This window comes from Guyanagaster necrorhizus (assembly GCF_019112545.1).
Source record: "Guyanagaster necrorhizus MCA 3950 unplaced genomic scaffold BT62scaffold_13, whole genome shotgun sequence".
Classification (NCBI taxonomy): Eukaryota; Fungi; Basidiomycota; class Agaricomycetes; order Agaricales; family Physalacriaceae; genus Guyanagaster; species Guyanagaster necrorhizus.
Genome location: NW_025064892.1, coordinates 73253 through 90884, shown reverse-complemented (window position 1 = coordinate 90884; position 17632 = coordinate 73253). Strand labels below are relative to the sequence as shown.

Genomic DNA, 17632 nt, shown 5'->3' with positions numbered 1-17632 from the left:
CGCTGGCGGACTGAGAGCTGTTGGGCATGACGACGCTGTTAGGGAGAGCATAAAGACCTCTAGAGGCTTATACCTGTAACTGAGAACATATTCTGATGAGTAATGTGCAAAGCTATAGAATGTAAAAACAAAAAACGTAGAGAGCGATGTTGAGATTGTCCCGGCCTTGAACAACGTCGAAGTTCAAGTTGAAGATACACAATCAATGGTCGCCATCAAATTATTGCGCCACGCAACCTTGATGTGGCCGACAGCGCTTCCAATTTGAAAGTTGGACGTTAGATATTCATACAGGTCTTGCATGGTAGTTGCTTGAGTTTATCGACGTCCTTCATTGCGCCACTCCGTAAAAAATCAGCGATCATATTCTAGATACGCGCAGGAAACGGTGAAAGAGCTTCATGACATCTCCACCTCTATGGACACTGCAGCCGTCTTGCGCTCCATGCGCTGGTGCACTAATCTATGTGCACTTGTCAGATGTGTTCTCGATCAAAATGCCTCCCTCACCTCTGGAACTTATCGAGGGGAGCTTCTGCATTCAATGATGGCACAGGAGTAAAAGGTTTAATGGGCACCCAGCTACTCAAAGGGCTAGTGCCTGAGTCATAACTAGCTTCTGACACATAGAGCAACATCCCATCAGGATAGACATTTATAGGAAGATGGTCGATCGATGGTCCTTCAGCAGCCCCGTCGATGTCCATTGAAATGTCAGCGGGTGCGAGTACGGGAACGTCGACCGTGACTGAGCGCGAAGATCTAGCAAGAGGAAGAACAACAGCACTCAGACTATCGAGCGACGTGTTTTGATAGTATGGTATCGGAAGTAGTGTTGTTGGATAGCTGAAACGATATCTAGATGGAGCATGATCTGACTGATGCCGCGGAGAGGTCAGTGCAGGAGGCGGTGAGATGGGGAGTTCAGCGAGCCGAGTATCTCTCCACCAAAATCTGCACCAAAGTTGCTCTTAAGTATACGTTTATGGATGATAACGAAGACTTTCGCACCTGAAAGCTGTCTCGCAGTCACCGATATCTTGGCCCTTCCACTTGACAACATCGAGGACATGCAAGATGCCGTTATCTCGCCAATTACAGTCCAGGATACAGTCCACAACAGTATTCGGTGGTAGTGACGATGGGAAACGCGCCATAAGTGGCTTTCCTAGCGCTCTGGACCGCAGCATTGTGTTTGGAGCTAGTAGGATGGTTAGCATCAACATGGTCGTACTCAAGAACCTATCAAACGGACCTGTACCATTGCTATTATGTGATATGGCAAGACAACGCTTGCCGACAGGAACAGGCGCGACGGCCACCCATCCAGTCTCGAGATCATCCGGTAGGCCGTCCGTAGTTGTCCAAGGATCGTCCGAATTCATCTCTAGCAGCTCCGCATACATACACTTATCTGCCCATTCGTTTGGTTCATCATGTTTTTTCGTTTGTTGTTGTTGTTGATCCTGGTTTTTCAATCTTGTCTTTCGTTTGCGTTTATTCTTCTTCTTCGGTTGCTCTGATGTTGGGGACGACGCTACACTCGGAGCAGTAATTGGTTGCAGCTCTGACCCAAGCATTGCCGCAAAAGCTCCTACCCCTTCACGAACAACCTCTATTTGGTCTCCATCGTCTTCATCGTCCTCATCATCCAAGCCGAGACTAAGATCAGCAAAGATGTCAAGTTGTCTTGACGCATCTATCTTTTCAGCACGCCGCTAGTCATAGAATAATGTTACGAGGTAAATCCAGATAGAGAAATTGAGAATTTCTGCATACTCGTTTCTGCTCCTCCAAAGCCTACAGGGTAATTAGTTAGCCAGCTGTCTTCCATAATGAATAGACGCACTTTAGACCTCCGAACCTGCTGCGAGTGCAGCTTATCTGTTATCGTTGTCGGGGGTAGCTTGAAAGAGATCTTTCGAGCCTTGATGGACATGGTGGCTGTAATAATAGCAGGCGCCGCATGTGCTTTCGCGTTGTTTGTTTCGGAGGTTCTTGCAGTATTCTTGCCTGTGCCAACTTTCAGAACTTGAGATTTCAACAATTCATTGTGCTAGCCTAGGGTAGCAGATAAATACTACTAGAAAATAGGCCATCACATAACACGAAGCGGGTAAAGGAACGTCTTGAAGGAGTGATTTGGACTAAGAACGCAGAGGTAACACATCCTTCAAAGTGAACAGCAGCCGACATTGGTTGACAGTTCGTTCCGACGGCCACAGCGTCAGAGACCCGGGACATCGGCCCTTTTTGCGATGAAAAATAACATTGGCTTGTCATACACGAGAGGCTGAATGATTGACCATCCTTCGAATATATCTGTTTCTTGATATCCTACGAAAAACGAATGGTGTCCCACTTGATATGGTTATCTACATTTCCCCTGCACTTCTTGGTTGGTGATAAATTGATGGACTACAGCGTATAAATGGATAGCGAGAAAACAGGGGTAGCAGAGATAAGCAAGTTAGGCGCCACGAGAGGCTTTGTCCATCACTGGTAAAAGAAGGTAAAATGAGCGCAGTACAGCCAGTCAACAAGCGGAACACGTACCACTCTCATACGCGACTTCGCTAAAATCAGTTCCTTGGATCTCTACCGCAATACCGACAAAAGAACGTCGCAACGCATCCTTGGACGAGGCAAATAACATCTTGTCTTTGATCTTCGCATCATCGGGAGACCTTATCAAAAGAGATCAGTGCCGAATCGAGGATTGCGCATCCAGTCTCCTTGCTGCTAATCACAATGACAGCACGAAACGACGCGATGTCAGACGATAAGGGTACAATGAAACTCACCAGGAGAAGAAGCAAATCTTGTTTCGTTTGCCCGCGCCTTCTTTCTCGAACTCAAAGTCATATATGGCCCACCTGCACTCCGCCTCCGGGAGATCACTAACGAACTCGTCGTAGGATGTGGACTCTGAAGTCTTCTCCACGATAATTTCCGTCTTCTCCTTGCTGAGTGCGAAGATGATGTACTTGGTTTTCTTGCCAAGCTTGAGTTCCTGGTACTTTTCGAGGCACTCGGAGTTGACACCGATTCCAGAGGACTGTAAAGAGTCATTATTATCGACAGTATGAATTCACAAAGCCATACCATTGCTAGAATATACTTTCAAGTAGTGATGAGGTGGTGGTTGAGACGAACGGCTTTATATGGGTGTGGCAGTGTTCCAACACTGCAAATGTTATCGCGTGCTTCATCTAGGCGCTGTCTAAAATTGGCAATCCACGCCTAAAGCTACGTGAACATACCAGCTACGGCACCAACAAATCTACTACGCTTGACATTAGTGTATATACAGCCGTGCATGTTACTTCTGCGCAATCGACGTTTATCCCAGAAATATCAGCTATCGCAGGCATTCTGACTGGAAGTGCTGGCAGCTGTGGTACTGAGCGCAGCTTAATAGCGCTGCACACATACAAATGACTCGCAGGGAGTGAACTCGGAGGCGATGCTAGATAGTTTTGTACCATATCATGTGGATGTCTTAGGGAATTCCCGCACCGACTGAATAAAATTGTAATTAGAATTTAAACCAAGTCCAGGACGAGACGATCTGTAACAGGAATCTCAACTTGGCCACGGAAGTACCTTTGAAGACGAAGATGCAGCGATCCCGAGCACTGGGGCCGAGAAAGTTAAATACATGTAGCCGGGTGGCTTTGTGGTAAAAGGAGAGGCCAAAACCACGTCGTCTCATAAGACCGAATCATTGAGAAACCTTGGTGGCGTCTGGCGTCTCTTGCGAGGACCGCATTCACAGTAGGTCAAGTACGTGTATCTGTTCACAAAAAGACGTCAGATCAAACTCGCTTGGACAGAAATCAACTTGTACCAAACACTTCAACCTCCCCCGGGAACAAAGGATCACCCATAAACGGCGTGGACGGCCTAACGCAACTCTCCCAGACCAGCAAACACCATGCGTAGACTGGTCCAAGAGGCCCTTATCTTCTGGAAAATCTATGGGAACGAACGGCTGACTTGCTTCGCCGGATCATCAACAGAAAAGGATCCTTCACATCCAAGTACCATATTTAAAATGATGTTGATGAGGCCCCGAGCTGTTTTTGGTCGGGCTACCTACAGCCCAGACAGGAACGGTCAACGAAAGCTCACAGTAGACAAACGAGATTGAACCGATCCCATAATATGCTACTAGTATACAATCATCTCGAGAAACGCCGAGTATCAAGTCTTTTATGTGTACACCATCATCCGTTTGATGATCTAGGGGATAGGCGGGTGCACTGCGCTGATTGTGCGCTTCGGAGCGACTCGAATCTGTACCGCTCAAGCTGAAACAGTAAAACGCCCTACGGGGTTAACCATGCATGCCCACGAAGGACGCATTAATGATTGATGCTATTGCAAAACCTCTGAATTAGAACTTGGGAAAATTAGAGTAAACCTAAGATGAAGACATTTGTTAGATCATGATGAAGAATGAAATGGTAAAACACGTACCGCGGCTTCTCATAAGGATAATTCCGGCAAAACATAAATAGACAAAGCTAGACGCCACAGGCAGGGTCACCGAGGTGTTTCGCCTCCGCTTCTCGAGCGCTGGGTACCCTCTTGTGGTCGGCGAGAAACGCTACTATCACTGGGAATAACGTCAAATGAATCATCACTTCTCCAACTTTGGGCTCGATGTGGTTGGTAATGGTCTGGCGTTGGAACGGGGGTTCCCCGTTCGAAATCCCGCTCCCGAGCAAGCGATTCACGGGGAGGCGTATGCACTAACAAAAGATGCTAAGAATGACAACATTTCAGAGACAGAAAACACAAGTAGCTTCTCGTTACCAACCTGAGCCGACGTTAAGCCTATTAGATTGACAGTACTGCGTCTACGCCTCAGGTTTAGACCCGGGGTGTCTCTAGGAGATGGTTGTACAACTGTTGCCCGCGAACGCGGGGACCGAGCGTCTTCGAGAGTGTTCCTGTTTTGAGCATCTTCAACCTCGGCTTGTTCCTCTAACCGATCGGAAGCACCGTTATCTTGGGGTGACCGTGCGATGATGTATACACCCACAAAGGTGGCTGAACAGCCATACAGAAAAGTTACGATTTGGTGGAAAGATGCCTTTTGAAAGTCACCATACAGTATCGCAGATCCCACGATAGCTGAAAGGTTAAACAAAACAAACTGAGTGGGTATAACAATCTGCGGTCATGAATTAGTGTCGAGTGAAAAAAATTTCAGAGACAAATAACCTTGCTGTCGAATCTCATTAAGGCGCGATTTAGGTATCTGATTTGTCCTATACCTGTAACTGCAAGAACCTTGTCAAGCATAAGTCGAATATCCTCCAGGTGCCGGTCACGTTTACTCACAAGGATGACTGGATATGTGATAGGGCTTGCGAACATTTCTATCCATTGCATCGTCAGCAGGGTGGATATAGCTTTTGTAGAAAGAACAGTAAAGCCCCCTGTTCTCATGGTAAATTTTATCAAACGTGGTACGACCTATCGGCTCACCAAAAAGGGCACATAAGCCTACGTCGACGGTTACCCATCGCCGACCCAGAGATCCTTCAGATAAAATAGAAAGAATTATTGATCCAGCAACATAAATGCATGAATAGACGATGAACGGAGTTTGAGATATAGCTTTCACCAGCCCGTCGGGATCAAGACGCGTTTCAGCAGAACTGGATGCTAACACCACTGTTACAGCCCCAATCATAGCAAGTAATACGCCCAGTATATCACGCTTTATTAGGGTCAGCGCGTCTTGTTCTTATCAAAGTAGAGTAAATATATTCACCTTGCGAAACCGTTCTCGGAGTAAAAGGGGGGCAAAGAAACAGTTGGCAATGAGAGCAAACTTTGGCAGTCGTGAGCTCAAGAACATATTGCATGTTAGCTTGCTTACAGTTCCGAGAGGAGCAACAACCGAAGCAGGCGCCCAGGCATACGATATGAAGTTGCCTAAAGGGTCGTTAGAGTGAAAATAATTTCGATCTATGGACAGTAAGTTACCTATTTCACCAATATTCATGAGGAGAAAACCAGACCACCTAAGAGAACAACAGATCATAAGTCCTTTTTCAAAAGAGTAAAAGAATCTCACCAAAGCTTGGATTTCAGGTAGTCACCTTCATTCTGTTCAAGCTCCTCAGCACGACCGAACTTGTTTTGTTGAGGCGACGCGCTCTCCTCCACCATTACATCGCCTGGAATTGATACTATAGACACCTTCTGTCTCCTCACAAACTGAGGTAGTGACAAGAACTCAGAAATGCTTCGTTTGTGTGGCTTTCTGGGTGAAGGCGAGGATCCATAGTTTGTCTGGCCATTCGACGACATCAAGGGTACTGCCTCTGGATATCCAAAGATATCCGACTCGTTATCTGACTGTGCTACTCCCACCACTGTTGCCTCCTGATCTTCATCCCTTTCGTTGAGGCTTGGACCAGTACTATCGTCGTCATCTCGAGGTTTTGCGGCACCGTTTCTCCCTAAAGCGTTCAGAGATGACAATTTATCGACGTCTAATCGCTTGTGCGCGAGCTTCTGTATATTCAGAGCTAATGAAATGAGGATATTTCCAGCTATCGCGACTGAGATACCAATCACGGTTGGCGTATTGATGTGGAGTCGACCAGGATCCATGATATTGCCAGTAGGAGAGCGGATAAGAAAAGGAAGAGAGGATGCCTCGGCTTCCAGGGGCGAACCCGTCTCACTGTTGGCCTTTGTGCAGGTGACGGTCTGCGTCCAACGTTCGTCGCGGCGTATCCGCGGCGTCCGGGACCCGGGCCGACGCTGTTTGTTCATGCATTTCAAGCGAAAACTTTTTTCGGTTCTTTTGTACCTCGACTATCACCGTCTGCCCAAGCCTACAGCTCCATCTTCTATTCTCTTTGGTGAGTACCATTTCTATCTTTGCCTTCCATGATGAGCTCTTTAGATGACGAGTCTGAGCCATCGGTTCCAAGTTTCTTGGTTTCTGTTGAACAAGACGATACCCAAAATTTTACCATTCATGCTTTCCTGAATTTTCAGCTTTCTTGTCGATTGTACAGCACAGATGACTAACTGTATCTCTTTCCAGCCTTACCTTAACATGCCTTCTCCCGTAGGAGACGATTGGTCAGATTCTGACGATGATGCCCTCGATGAGATCGAGACCTCTGTGACCTTGGGTGTACCAGATGGTCAGATCATTTCACAAACAGATCTTTCCGATGGTGCTGTATCGCGCTTGGGTGGTCTCCCTGTAGGTTAGCTCTATACGCGTACCGTCGATAGAATCTCAATGTGTTTAAAGGCATTTCTTACTTCACGTGAACCTTCCTATACTTCATCGCAGTGCAAAGTATGCAGCAATGCGATGGAACTTTTGACCCAGATGTGGTGTCCTTTTGAAGACAGTCCTATGGATCGGGCGCTGTACATCTGGGGCTGCGCAAGGGCGCAATGCCAGAAAAAGGAAGGGAGGTGAGTTTCGGTGTGTATTGTTATAGCTCCTCAACAAGCATATCCTCACCTCGTGCACCAGTATACGTGCTTGGAGAGCTTTGCGATACAATGCTGAATATGCCGCAAAACTGGAGAAGAAGCGAGAGAAACAGAAGGCCCGAGCTGAAGCGGATAAACAGAAGGCACAGAAAGGGCCCATCAGTAACCCATTTTCCGTAAAGTATCTTTCCCTTCGACACCAGCCATTGTTAATTGTCATCCAGATGAGTGGCGCTTCAACAGCGTCAAATCCATTTGGCCTTGGATCCCATATTTTTAGTGACGCTACATCTATCAAGCCGATGGCTTCATCTGAAGTTGACGATGACGCTGTTGATGAGGGTGGTGAGTCAGACAATGAGTCCTCATCCTCTGAGCAATCTCTGCTCACCGCCATGACCTCTGCTACCCTGGAGGATTCGCCGTGGAAACAGACACTTTCATACCGGCCTCTATACCTCAAAACAATTTCCGAATACATAGCTCCCGAACCGAAACCCAAAATTCCTATGAGTGCTCAAATAATCGAGGACAACGATGACTCAAAAGGGGGTAAGAACACAGGATGGTCCGAAAAATACGAGAATTCTCTAGACGTTGACCTCGTCTTTGAGCGATTCTCAAATCGGGTAAAACATGAAGCTGAGCAATGTATACGGTAAATACCACATCTCACCTTCTTGTTCACTCTCATCCAGCTCTCTTTTCTAGCTACGATCTCAACGGCGTACCTCTGCCCTTCTCAACAGACAAAGTATTCGACCTATTATTCCCAGCCCCTACCACTCTCCCACGAGCCGTGATGAAGGCCGACTTCATGGTCGTTCCCACAGCCAAACGGACGTACAATCCTTCGTCGCTCTCTCCCTGTCCCAACTGCCAATCCAAACGTGTATTCGAATGTCAGCTAATGCCCAATACTATCAACGTCCTCCGTGATGGCTCGACAGACTCGACGAAGAACATGTCTGATGAGGAACGCCGGAAAGCTGTCCAAAAGGCGCTAAAAGGCAGTGACGGTAATCGTGGCATGGACTGGGGAACTTGTATGGTGTTCTCTTGTGAAAAGGATTGTTGTATGGAAAATGGGCAAGACGCTCGAGAGGCATGGAGAGAGGAGCACGTCCTTGTCCAATGGGATGTTTGAGGTGTATGTAGTCGAATAAAGCTGCGGCGTATGTTGTCATCTTGCTCTGCATCTCATGTGGACCAGCACGATAAAAGCATGCTTCGACATTGACGGAAAACCAATACGCCTTATTTGTAGACACTGCCAGCTGCATCGATCTTCAAAATAATAATTTGGACGGCCAGGTGTCTTCTCATGCAGGAGAAACATTTATAAACACCCTAAAGTGTTCGCATAACATATATACAAGACGGCGCTCAATGCAGTTTCTGAACTGCAGCCGCTAGCAACACCATGAGTACGGTGAGAATTAGGAAAATGATAGCCCATGCTGTATATGACAATGTGTGAATAATACGCGTGCGTTGATGTGCGTTGGAAGACTCACAGAAAGATGATGAGGAAGATTCCGGAACAGTTACGACCCTGACAGAATTATCTGCACTCCCTGAAACGAAAAGGTGTGAATCGGGGCTGAATGATATTGTGGTCGGAGGGAACTCGTGAGCTTTCAGGATAGACACAGCAGGCTTTCATAGAGCATGAATAAAAGTATGGGGAAGGAAACAAAACCTTACAGCCAACGTATTGGCATCCAATAGCCCAATAGTCAAGTCTGATGAGCCAAAGCCCAGATATTGCCCATCAGGACTGCACACAACAATCAATCACAATCTCAAACAATAACAGGGTAAGAAGACATACCTGACATCAAAGCAGGTCAACGCGCGGTCTCCAATCTTTCGGGACTTGTCAACGGTCCACGTATCCGTATTCCATTTGCACACAAAGGACTGCCGCGGCATCGACCTGCTCTTCCGTGAGCGTACAGGCGTCGTATTGACCGCCGTATAGAAAACGCTGCTATCTTTCGGATGATATCTATATTCGGCGCCATGGAAGATCGCTTGGAATGTGCGAAGAAATGGTACATACCGTCCACTTCGGAACGTACCTCCTGAGGTACCGTTCAATGACTTGGGGAATTCTACAGTTCTTTGGAGTTTCATTTCAGGTATTGCCGTCGCTTTTAGCTTGCCCTTCTTCTTGCTCTTGGAAGGTGACGACCTTTGCTGTTTTGACGGAATCGAGTAGACAAGTAATTCGGCGGTGGTAACAACAATCATCTATCTGAAGTCAATATCTGGCATTAAGAGCAAGGATGGACGCACCGTGTCCCCGAAAAAAGCAACGTCATATATTTCTTTCGTTGTGGAGATCGGCGTCGTACGCAATGTTAGCGAAGGAAGAGACATGAGATGCAGCTAGTATGATAACATCAACCCTCAGAGACACAGACTACAGAGAGAAGGCGAACAATGTTAGGACCTGCAGCCGCAACGAAGGATCCGTCTTCTGATAAAACTGTGACTTTCTATGTTGGCCACAGCGTCAATCCTACGAAAGGAAGACCCAATGAAAACTTACCTGGAATTCCTCAATACTTTCCGAGTCCAGAGTCCCTTTCTTTCGGAGAAAGTTCAACCTAACGATGATTCAACATAACTTGGGCCAGATGACACGATCACACACTTGTGGTTCTTGATAGCGAAAGCGCGACAATTTTCATTCTGTCCTTTAGCTACGAGCTCTTCAGTACTATTTGCTCCGCATACGAGAGTATTTGACTGTTTCCCAACAAGAATGAGCAACCGAGACTAGAAACGTGTTGGCCATACGAACCTGAACATTGGCGGCCATGCTCATTGGGGCATCCTCTCCTGCCTCGAGCTCGAACTCGTCGAGTATGTCAACAGAGCGGTCCTCTCCGACATGGTACAGTCTCTGAGCGTACGGTCAGGATATCTGGTTTCACATAACGCGTATGGTACGTGCCAGTTTGTTTTTGATACCGCTGCGCGAAGTACCTCCACCACCGCCTAGAACGAGCTCGTTGTCTGAGATGAAGGCAGAAGAATAGACTGGAAATGCCAGGAAATTGTGGGCCGTGTGGCGGGCGCGCATTGTGAAAAGTCAAAGCTGAGAGAACACGTCTTTACGTGGTGTGGTGTTACCGCGGTCCGACTGCCGTTTCCGTCAATGTGACAAAATATTCTTACAGCAACAGAAAATAAATTACAGCAAGCTACTAATCGTAATCGTCTTCTTCCACCAATTTTCGCTTGACGCCATTTGTAGCAGGCTCATCTACCAGCGCAGTTTGAACTTCCTCCATCGCGTCACTGCCCTCTTCATCGTCGCCCGCAAACAGCTCTTCGTGGTCCTCTATCTCACTTCCCTCCTCTGGATTTTCCCCAGCAGGCGTGCTTATGTCTGCTGCAGTTTGAATGGCGCTAATCGGGAACGGTGCCTCCTCCACATAAGGCTCCTGCGACATGGCCACAGACGACGCGGCGTCGCCTTGCTCAGGGTACGAAGGTATAGCGGCAGGCTCCATGTCCTCATCCTCATCCTCATCCTCCGACTCGGACTCTTCAATTTCTTCCACCTCTTCGTCATATAACTTCACTCCTGGTGGAGGCTTATTAGGAACGAGGTCAAAGTCGATGGATGTGAGGCATTCCGATGCTTGTGGCAGACGGACACCAAAGACTTCGGGTACTGCAGGAAGAGGTATAGCATTTGTCTGCGAGGCTAATGTCATGATATACTGCATGAAAATGCACGCGTCAATAAGAAATGATTATCACCGCTGCTGCTTTTTACCCTACCTCCTTTGGTACGCGTCCACCAAACTCCCAGCCTACGCGCGCTTGGACCGCAAGGACAACATCATCGTACTCGACTTTATCCTGTCGTCCTGCATGCTCTGCATAGACACGAGCATCAGTGAGAACGTGTTGGGTATATCGGTTGGCAAATTCAAGCAGCTGATGCAGCACACCGGGTTGAGCGTCTTGAACACCAGGCGTTGAGGAAAGTAACAGAGCAATAGCTCTCGCAGTTGGTGGTAGATTATCAACAGTCCGCGCAGAGGACATGATGGAGCAGAGCGCCAAATCTGAGTCGGACAATCGGCCGAACGATTGGAATATGTCAGCTGTGGAGTGCCTCTCACGTGCCTTCAATTGAAACTCAGTTCCCAGCCTTTCGTTTGCCGTCATCGTAACCTTCCTTTGTCCTTCATGTTCCGTCTTGCCATTGCTCGCACTGTCCTCAGTTCTGCTCGTCCTGTAGCATCACGGGTCGCCCTCAGACCTGTTCTTGCGCGGGGTTATCATGAGAAAGTGATCTCGCACTACGAAAGGCCTAGAAACGTTGGTGGACCTCCTGTACCCGGTCTGGACCGCCTTATCTGATAATTTCTTTCATTGTAGGTGGGCTCCCTCCCTAAGAATGACATAGATGTTGGCACTGGACTCGTAGGAGCTCCTGCGTGAGTCATTGCTTTCATCTGGCGTTGTGTGCCCGCTGTCTCACACATGTCTTGACATTAGCTGCGGTGATGTGATGAAGCTCCAAATCCGCGTCGACGAGAACGGCATTATTTCCGATGTCAAGTTCAAAACCTTTGGTTGCGGTAGTGCCATTGCATCAAGCTCATATATGACCGAGCGCGTCAAGGGCCTTTCTCTTGAAGATGCCGGCAAAATAAAAAATACCGAGATTGCCAAAGAGCTTTGTTTGCCTCCTGTCAAACTTCATTGTTCCAGTAAGATTTCATTTAGTTTTCAGTTCAAGCATAGCTCAATGCATCCTTATAGTGTTGGCCGAAGATGCCATCCGATCAGCCATTCGAGATTATCGGTCCAAGCGGGAGTCGCTACCCAATCCTAAGCAAAAAGGTTTTATCGATGTGACGCAGAGTTCTGCTACTGGTGAAACTGTCGCTACGGCTCACCCTGGCCAAGCATAAACACTCCTCCTAATACCTGCGATTCCTCTATTGTTATCATGCCTTGCATTTTTGGAAGTCCCTGACCACCTTACTTAAACAGTAGGTAGTATTTTTCTGTGTAGCATTTGTATCATTATCCGCATTTTCAAAAGTCACGTTCAACCCTATATTCCTGGAGAGTTGATAGAGATTGATAACAATGATAATATAAGCTTGGGCGTATACATAGATGGTCAGGTACCCTTCTGACCTACGAACGAGAAGCTCCCGGCTGCAAACCATCTCTCATTAGCTTCCTTTACACGCTGCGCTGCAGTTGCCCGATTCGTAAGCTCAAATCCTTGTATAAAGTCAGCGGATCCATGAAATACGCCCACTGCATTTCAAATGCGTACCTTGTGCTGGTGTAACACTCAATGAGGTCGCAGTTCCTGAACCGGAAGATTGGGCGGCACGAGTCAATGCTGACGTTCGCAATCTATTGGCCTTCGACAATTTGGCTACACGGAAAGATCAGCAAACTACTTTCATCATTTCCAGGGCAAAAACTCGCCTCTACTGTTAGCTTCTCCCATGCCTGCTCGGACTTTACCAGTACCGGCACCGATCAAACCCATCCCCTTGGTCTGATCAAAGGCACCCACTTCCTGTTCCGCCTCTCCGAAAGCCATGCGATTCTGCAGCTTCCGTAATTCTGTCTGAGCATAGGCTTCTTTAGCCTTTCGTGCCCTGGAAAGAATTGACGTTAATGAATGAATTTGCGTCACCAAGGCGCTTACCGTTTTCCGCCTCTTCGTTTTTTTGGACCATCGCCTGGAACTGGTAGAGCTTTCGTCACCTTGGAGGGAGGAGGAGCGGCGAGACGATCGATGTGTTTTTCAATTTTGTCGCGTAATGATTCACCATAGCTTCCTGTCCTTATTCATTAAAATGGTCCGAAGGAGAGCTGACGACACTGACCATCTCGGCGCTGCCGTTCCAGGTCCATGCGAGCTGCTAAAACGGACTTTGCTCCAATTGTGCGTTGTATTTTGAGCTGATATTCTGGTGGAGTTTGTATCACAAGTTCAGACTGGAATATGAAACCCGTATGCCGTTTTTGCGTAGCTGTTGAAAAGCCGGCTGCTATTTTCCTTTGAGCTCCAAGAAGCTGAAACGACATGTCGATCAGACATAATGCCGCTGCTGTAAGTGAGAAATAAACGTACATGAACATTGCAAGCCGGCATCTTTGCCAACGCACCGAGGCCGCCCGCAACACCTAAGAGTTTCGCAGCTGTAGTGGTGCCAACAATTGCTGAAAGATTGGGTGCCAAAACGTTCATTCTAGAACTGACGTACATGAAAATCTGAGGGCATCTTTAATCTTGATGATGCAGAGATGACAGTGAAGTGCGTACCACTTTCCGAGCCTCTTCCAAACGGTCCGCAAGATCACAGGCGCGTTGGACAGCCTCCCACTGGGCGTTGGATAATTGTTTGCCTGACGTTGTTGTGGCAGTGACGACGACACTCATGATTACAGCCGGGGGCAGAACGCCGGCCAATTCGACTTTCGTAGGGTCCTATACCGCTGAATAAGCTTCAAATGAGGGATCAATGTTGAACATACTTACCTCGTTGTTCGCGAGAACGCGCACGGAACGAATGTACATCCCCGGGTCGGTCACCAGTTGTTCAAGTTCAGGGAACTTTGGAGCGTAATGATCTCGAATGAACTAGAAGATGTTAAAAATATTGCAGCTCAATAAACAAAAAGGGCGGCCTGCCTTATGAACGACCATAATGTCGTTTTCAACATCAACAGAAAGGTTATTGGCTTGGACGATGAGCGTGTATTCAGGATTCATATGGGCGGGGAGCGCCATGGCCTCAGGTGTGCTTGGATTTGCCTGGTATTTTTCGATTTCCTGAACATTGAGTGAGCAAAGATACGACGGCTGACATCAAGGAACGCACCTTCAAAAGGTCGGTCATCCTCTTACTGCCATCAAGTTTAGCAATATTGGTCACGTCCTCGACGCTGCCCAGTTCCATCTGCTGGACGTCTTCAGCATCAAGCTCTTCTGCTGGTTTTACGCCTCCAGCAAGGACCAGGCTGCCCACTGCTTGCTGGCCTTCACCGGCCTCCTCTTCAGCATCGTCCATTTCAGCATCGGAACCGGTGTCATCTGCCTTTCTCTTCAGAGGATTGATAGTTGAAGCTGACTTTCCAAGCTCTTTCTCTTCGTATTCTTCTTCAACATCTGATAGACCATCGAGGTCGGCGAGCAGTTCGTCGGCGAGACCACTCATGGTTGTTTGCAAAGTTGCCGAGCTGGGAATTGCCGTGCTGATCGATCAGTGCATGTAAACAGAAATCTGAACTACTCAACCTCTTCCACCAGGCTTAGCCTGGGGCACACAGCCTGTACATTCTCTGTCGGTTGCTGTGTGCACGGGCACTCGAGAACATTTTTGTCCTTCGTGGAGCTCTGTCACTTCTATGCAGGTAGTACTCACTGATTCTGTTGTTGTCTATAATCTAACATCCACTTAGATGCACCCGACGGCAAAGATGGTGGATAGCAGCGACCTACCCGTGGAAGTTTGCGAAATCATCTTTCGCCATCTTCCGTTAGATGGACTCAGAAATGCAGCATTAGCATCACGCTCGTTCAGATGGATGGCCCAGCCCTATCTCTTCCAATCATTTACCCTCATCGCCAATAATGACCGAGATGCCATGCTTCATTTTCTCAAGACAGGCCAACGTATTGGTCTGGTCGACACGATTCAGCGTTACGATTTCTACACTTCGCCGCGCATCGCATCATTTGTTCAGACATGCAAAATCGAGTTTGTGACTTGGCCAGATCATGATTTTGAGCCCGTGTTTGACAGCCTCTGCGCCCATCTTACGGATTTCTCCGAGCTCGAGGAACTGTCTCTCGCAAATGTTGTTATCACCCCTCAACATGCCCGCGACATCGCGCAGTGCCGTCGTCTGAAGTGTCTGTCTCTTACAGCTTGCGTGACTGTCAAACTTGCAACCAGTGATCTGCAGCGCAAGTGGTCCACACAGAGCTTACACGTCCGTTGTGTCGAGGATCCCCGTTTGCGCCCCCCACAACACTGGCTATCTATAATAAATATCAACACTCTATCTACCCTCCATCTAGACTCCAAATGGTCTTCCCTTGACGCTTTAGAGGAGATCACCAAGATTCAGGAATTAACGGCGTTGAAGTCCATCACCCTCCAAGGCGATGAGCAGGTGGTCAAATCCGAGCTTCTCCCCCTTGCACTCTCAAAGTGTCCAAGTTTGATGGAGTTGCGCATTCTGCCCTCTTCTCGAGGACCTCATGCGCTCACCATTCTTCCTCCACCAGAATCCGTTCCCCTTTTAGCGTACGACGGGCCGCACTACCTGCTTAAGCCCATCTTGAAGGAACAGCGACAACTGCGGCACATTAGGGTAATGGGTGATAGATGGGGTGGAACATGCGATATGTTCGACCTGCAGCAAGATCTGCCTATGCTGCAAACCTGCGCTCCGGATCTCCAGTCGATGCAGCTTCGCGCCTTCCCTACCAAGGCATTGTGTGGATCCATTGCATCATTGTTTCCCCGGCTTCGCTCCCTATCTTTCATACTTCCCCTGCAAACCCAGGCTCAGGAGCCAATGTATGCATTGACTAAAGAAGTAAGTCCGTTCAGTGATCTGTCTTGGCCATTTCGTGTTCACGTCTCCGCATAGCCGTTTTGTCGTGCGCTCCTGAACATGCTCCTGTCTCCAGGCCTTCAGCATCTCGTCATCATTTCTATGATAGGGTCTGATTCTATTGAAGGCCGCGAAGTCATAGACACGCTGACGGAAAAATATCCCGCGTTACGGAATGTGTACTTGCACTTCCCGGACGACTATTGGATGACTTGGGTGGAATCTCCCCGCCTGAATGGACAGGGAACACACAGAGGTTTTCTTTCTTCAGGCTATCTCAACGTTCGTTATGACTGGTTCTGATCCCTTGGATTTATGAGTTTAGGGGTGGGGGGGAGGGGGCTCATTATAATGGTTTTCCTCATTTTGGTACTCAGCAATTCAGGGTCAATCGCATTATTAATTGAAAAGGAATGAAAACCCGCGTACGGTCACACGATGCGACCTTGGCAATCCTCCGTACAACTGCGGGGCGTCGATCCAACTCCGCGGCGCTCTCTCAAGTCATCTCCATAAATTTGTCGTTGCTGGCCCCGAGATCACAGTTAAGTCTACTTGGATTCATGTTCTTTCCGTGCTTTAACGGCCGGGTGAAGGGTAAGTACATACGCGTTTTTACCTCTTTGGACTGGTGTCCCGCGGATCACCCTCTCGAGCCTTAACGATACAGCTGCTAACTCTGGATCCTGGCTGCTACGAAAAGGTATTTTAATCCGCTCCATTGGTACATATGCTGTGAGTATGTCTGGACATCAACTCATTTATATCACTGTTTTTCTCACTCCATTAGGGCGAGGAGCAATGTATAACCGGCACGTTCGTGATGGATAAGTAGTAGTAATTCCTATGCAGACTCGACGGTGATTCGTACGATCGTCTTCTTCTCGATCGACGGCAAGCGGCTAGAACCGCTCGCGATGCAGGCACCAAGCTTGTGACTACGGGAACCTCACCTCACCGTTAGAACCGCCAGAGTCGGTGCATTATGCCACACTACGCATGAACAATCCCCCGCAGCTCTGGCCTCGAATGAAACTGGACCACAAGTGCTAAGTATGGACGATAAGGTGCTATTTGTGAAGCACCCCGAAACTGCACCAATCACACATGCAAGCACATCCGGCCGACCCCACGGCAAACCTGCCAGGTTTATCCCAAAGGTTAAACAAACACCTCGGAAGAATGCGATTCTTTCCTCCGCCTTAACTTCGCGTCGGGACCAGTAAAGTACATTACACATTCGCCCTTTCTTTGGAACAAGTCTGATCGACAATCGAAGGGCAATTCCCCATCCAAAGAACAGGACGGCGTCAGTTTGGCGTTCATGGAGCAAAGGCGCATTGTTTGCCTGCCGACCAAGTGCCTTCGGGTTGTACAATGTTCAGATTACGTGCCGCCATGTAATGATTCCTCCTCCTTTATTCTCACCTTCTGCGTCTCACCGTATGGCCCCATGACAATATTAATATTATTCTTTCCTTCGCAGCAGAGATCCTATTCCTCCTACTCCAACGAT

General features: G+C 48.1%; 9 protein-coding genes across 9 annotated transcripts; 3 read left to right on the top strand and 6 right to left on the bottom strand.

The window, feature by feature from the left end:
* Positions 1-74: 74 nt before the first annotated feature.
* On the bottom strand, positions 75-1923 carry BT62DRAFT_138986 (uncharacterized protein). The gene is made up of 5 exons (XM_043179822.1): positions 1850-1923; positions 1256-1791; positions 1012-1201; positions 511-954; positions 75-463 (listed from the first exon to the last, which is right to left on the bottom strand). Exons 2-5 carry the CDS (start codon positions 1578-1580, stop codon positions 400-402), a joined length of 1023 nt encoding a protein of 340 aa, XP_043039357.1. The 5' UTR covers positions 1581-1791; positions 1850-1923; the 3' UTR covers positions 75-399.
* A 547-nt stretch (positions 1924-2470) lies between these two features.
* BT62DRAFT_895554 (actin depolymerizing factor) lies at positions 2471-3061 on the bottom strand (the record flags this gene model as incomplete). Its single annotated transcript, XM_043183226.1, has 3 exons — positions 2471-2499; positions 2557-2687; positions 2805-3061. Coding segments are annotated over 3 exons (417 nt in total), but the record flags the coding sequence as incomplete, so codon positions are not given.
* Positions 3062-4153: 1092 nt separating this feature from the next.
* On the bottom strand, positions 4154-6746 carry BT62DRAFT_949725 (DUF803-domain-containing protein). The gene is made up of 10 exons (XM_043188115.1): positions 6095-6746; positions 6004-6041; positions 5897-5952; positions 5789-5848; positions 5500-5734; positions 5353-5450; positions 5233-5301; positions 4826-5182; positions 4483-4770; positions 4154-4426 (listed from the first exon to the last, which is right to left on the bottom strand). Exons 1-9 carry the CDS (start codon positions 6634-6636, stop codon positions 4549-4551), a joined length of 1677 nt encoding a protein of 558 aa, XP_043039355.1. The 5' UTR covers positions 6637-6746; the 3' UTR covers positions 4154-4426; positions 4483-4548.
* Positions 6747-7090: 344 nt separating this feature from the next.
* Positions 7091-8815, top strand: BT62DRAFT_1076276 (uncharacterized protein; the record flags this gene model as incomplete). The annotated part of the gene is made up of 4 exons (XM_043179197.1): positions 7091-7243; positions 7295-7464; positions 7526-8143; positions 8197-8815. The coding sequence occupies 4 exons, from the start codon at positions 7091-7093 to the stop codon at positions 8630-8632; spliced, it is 1377 nt and encodes a 458-aa protein (XP_043039354.1). The 3' UTR covers positions 8633-8815.
* Positions 8419-10625, bottom strand: BT62DRAFT_138622 (WD40 repeat-like protein). The gene is made up of 11 exons (XM_043179820.1): positions 10451-10625; positions 10298-10399; positions 10148-10242; positions 10043-10100; positions 9933-9989; positions 9787-9879; positions 9551-9741; positions 9320-9496; positions 9193-9265; positions 9003-9144; positions 8419-8945 (listed from the first exon to the last, which is right to left on the bottom strand). Exons 1-11 carry the CDS (start codon positions 10577-10579, stop codon positions 8872-8874), a joined length of 1191 nt encoding a protein of 396 aa, XP_043039353.1. The 5' UTR covers positions 10580-10625; the 3' UTR covers positions 8419-8871.
* A 21-nt stretch (positions 10626-10646) lies between these two features.
* BT62DRAFT_932202 (TFIID-31kDa-domain-containing protein) lies at positions 10647-11585 on the bottom strand. The gene is made up of 2 exons (XM_043186309.1): positions 11287-11585; positions 10647-11225 (listed from the first exon to the last, which is right to left on the bottom strand). The coding sequence occupies exons 1-2, from the start codon at positions 11554-11556 to the stop codon at positions 10704-10706; spliced, it is 792 nt and encodes a 263-aa protein (XP_043039352.1). The 5' UTR covers positions 11557-11585; the 3' UTR covers positions 10647-10703.
* Positions 11586-11700: 115 nt separating this feature from the next.
* On the top strand, positions 11701-12659 carry BT62DRAFT_949714 (FeS cluster assembly scaffold IscU; the record flags this gene model as incomplete). The annotated part of the gene is made up of 4 exons (XM_043188114.1): positions 11701-11832; positions 11893-11951; positions 12013-12227; positions 12280-12659. 4 exons carry the CDS (start codon positions 11701-11703, stop codon positions 12429-12431), a joined length of 558 nt encoding a protein of 185 aa, XP_043039351.1. The 3' UTR covers positions 12432-12659.
* On the bottom strand, positions 12647-14708 carry BT62DRAFT_987089 (Nop domain-containing protein; the record flags this gene model as incomplete). Its single annotated transcript, XM_043190046.1, has 10 exons — positions 12647-12753; positions 12809-12913; positions 12967-13142; positions 13193-13325; positions 13374-13563; positions 13622-13762; positions 13814-13978; positions 14030-14131; positions 14183-14323; positions 14373-14708. The coding sequence occupies 10 exons, from the start codon at positions 14706-14708 to the stop codon at positions 12647-12649; spliced, it is 1596 nt and encodes a 531-aa protein (XP_043039350.1).
* On the top strand, positions 14657-16461 carry BT62DRAFT_138456 (uncharacterized protein). The gene is made up of 3 exons (XM_043179819.1): positions 14657-14904; positions 14953-16098; positions 16153-16461. The coding sequence occupies exons 1-3, from the start codon at positions 14899-14901 to the stop codon at positions 16417-16419; spliced, it is 1419 nt and encodes a 472-aa protein (XP_043039349.1). The 5' UTR covers positions 14657-14898; the 3' UTR covers positions 16420-16461.
* The last annotated feature ends 1171 nt before the right edge of the window (positions 16462-17632 follow it).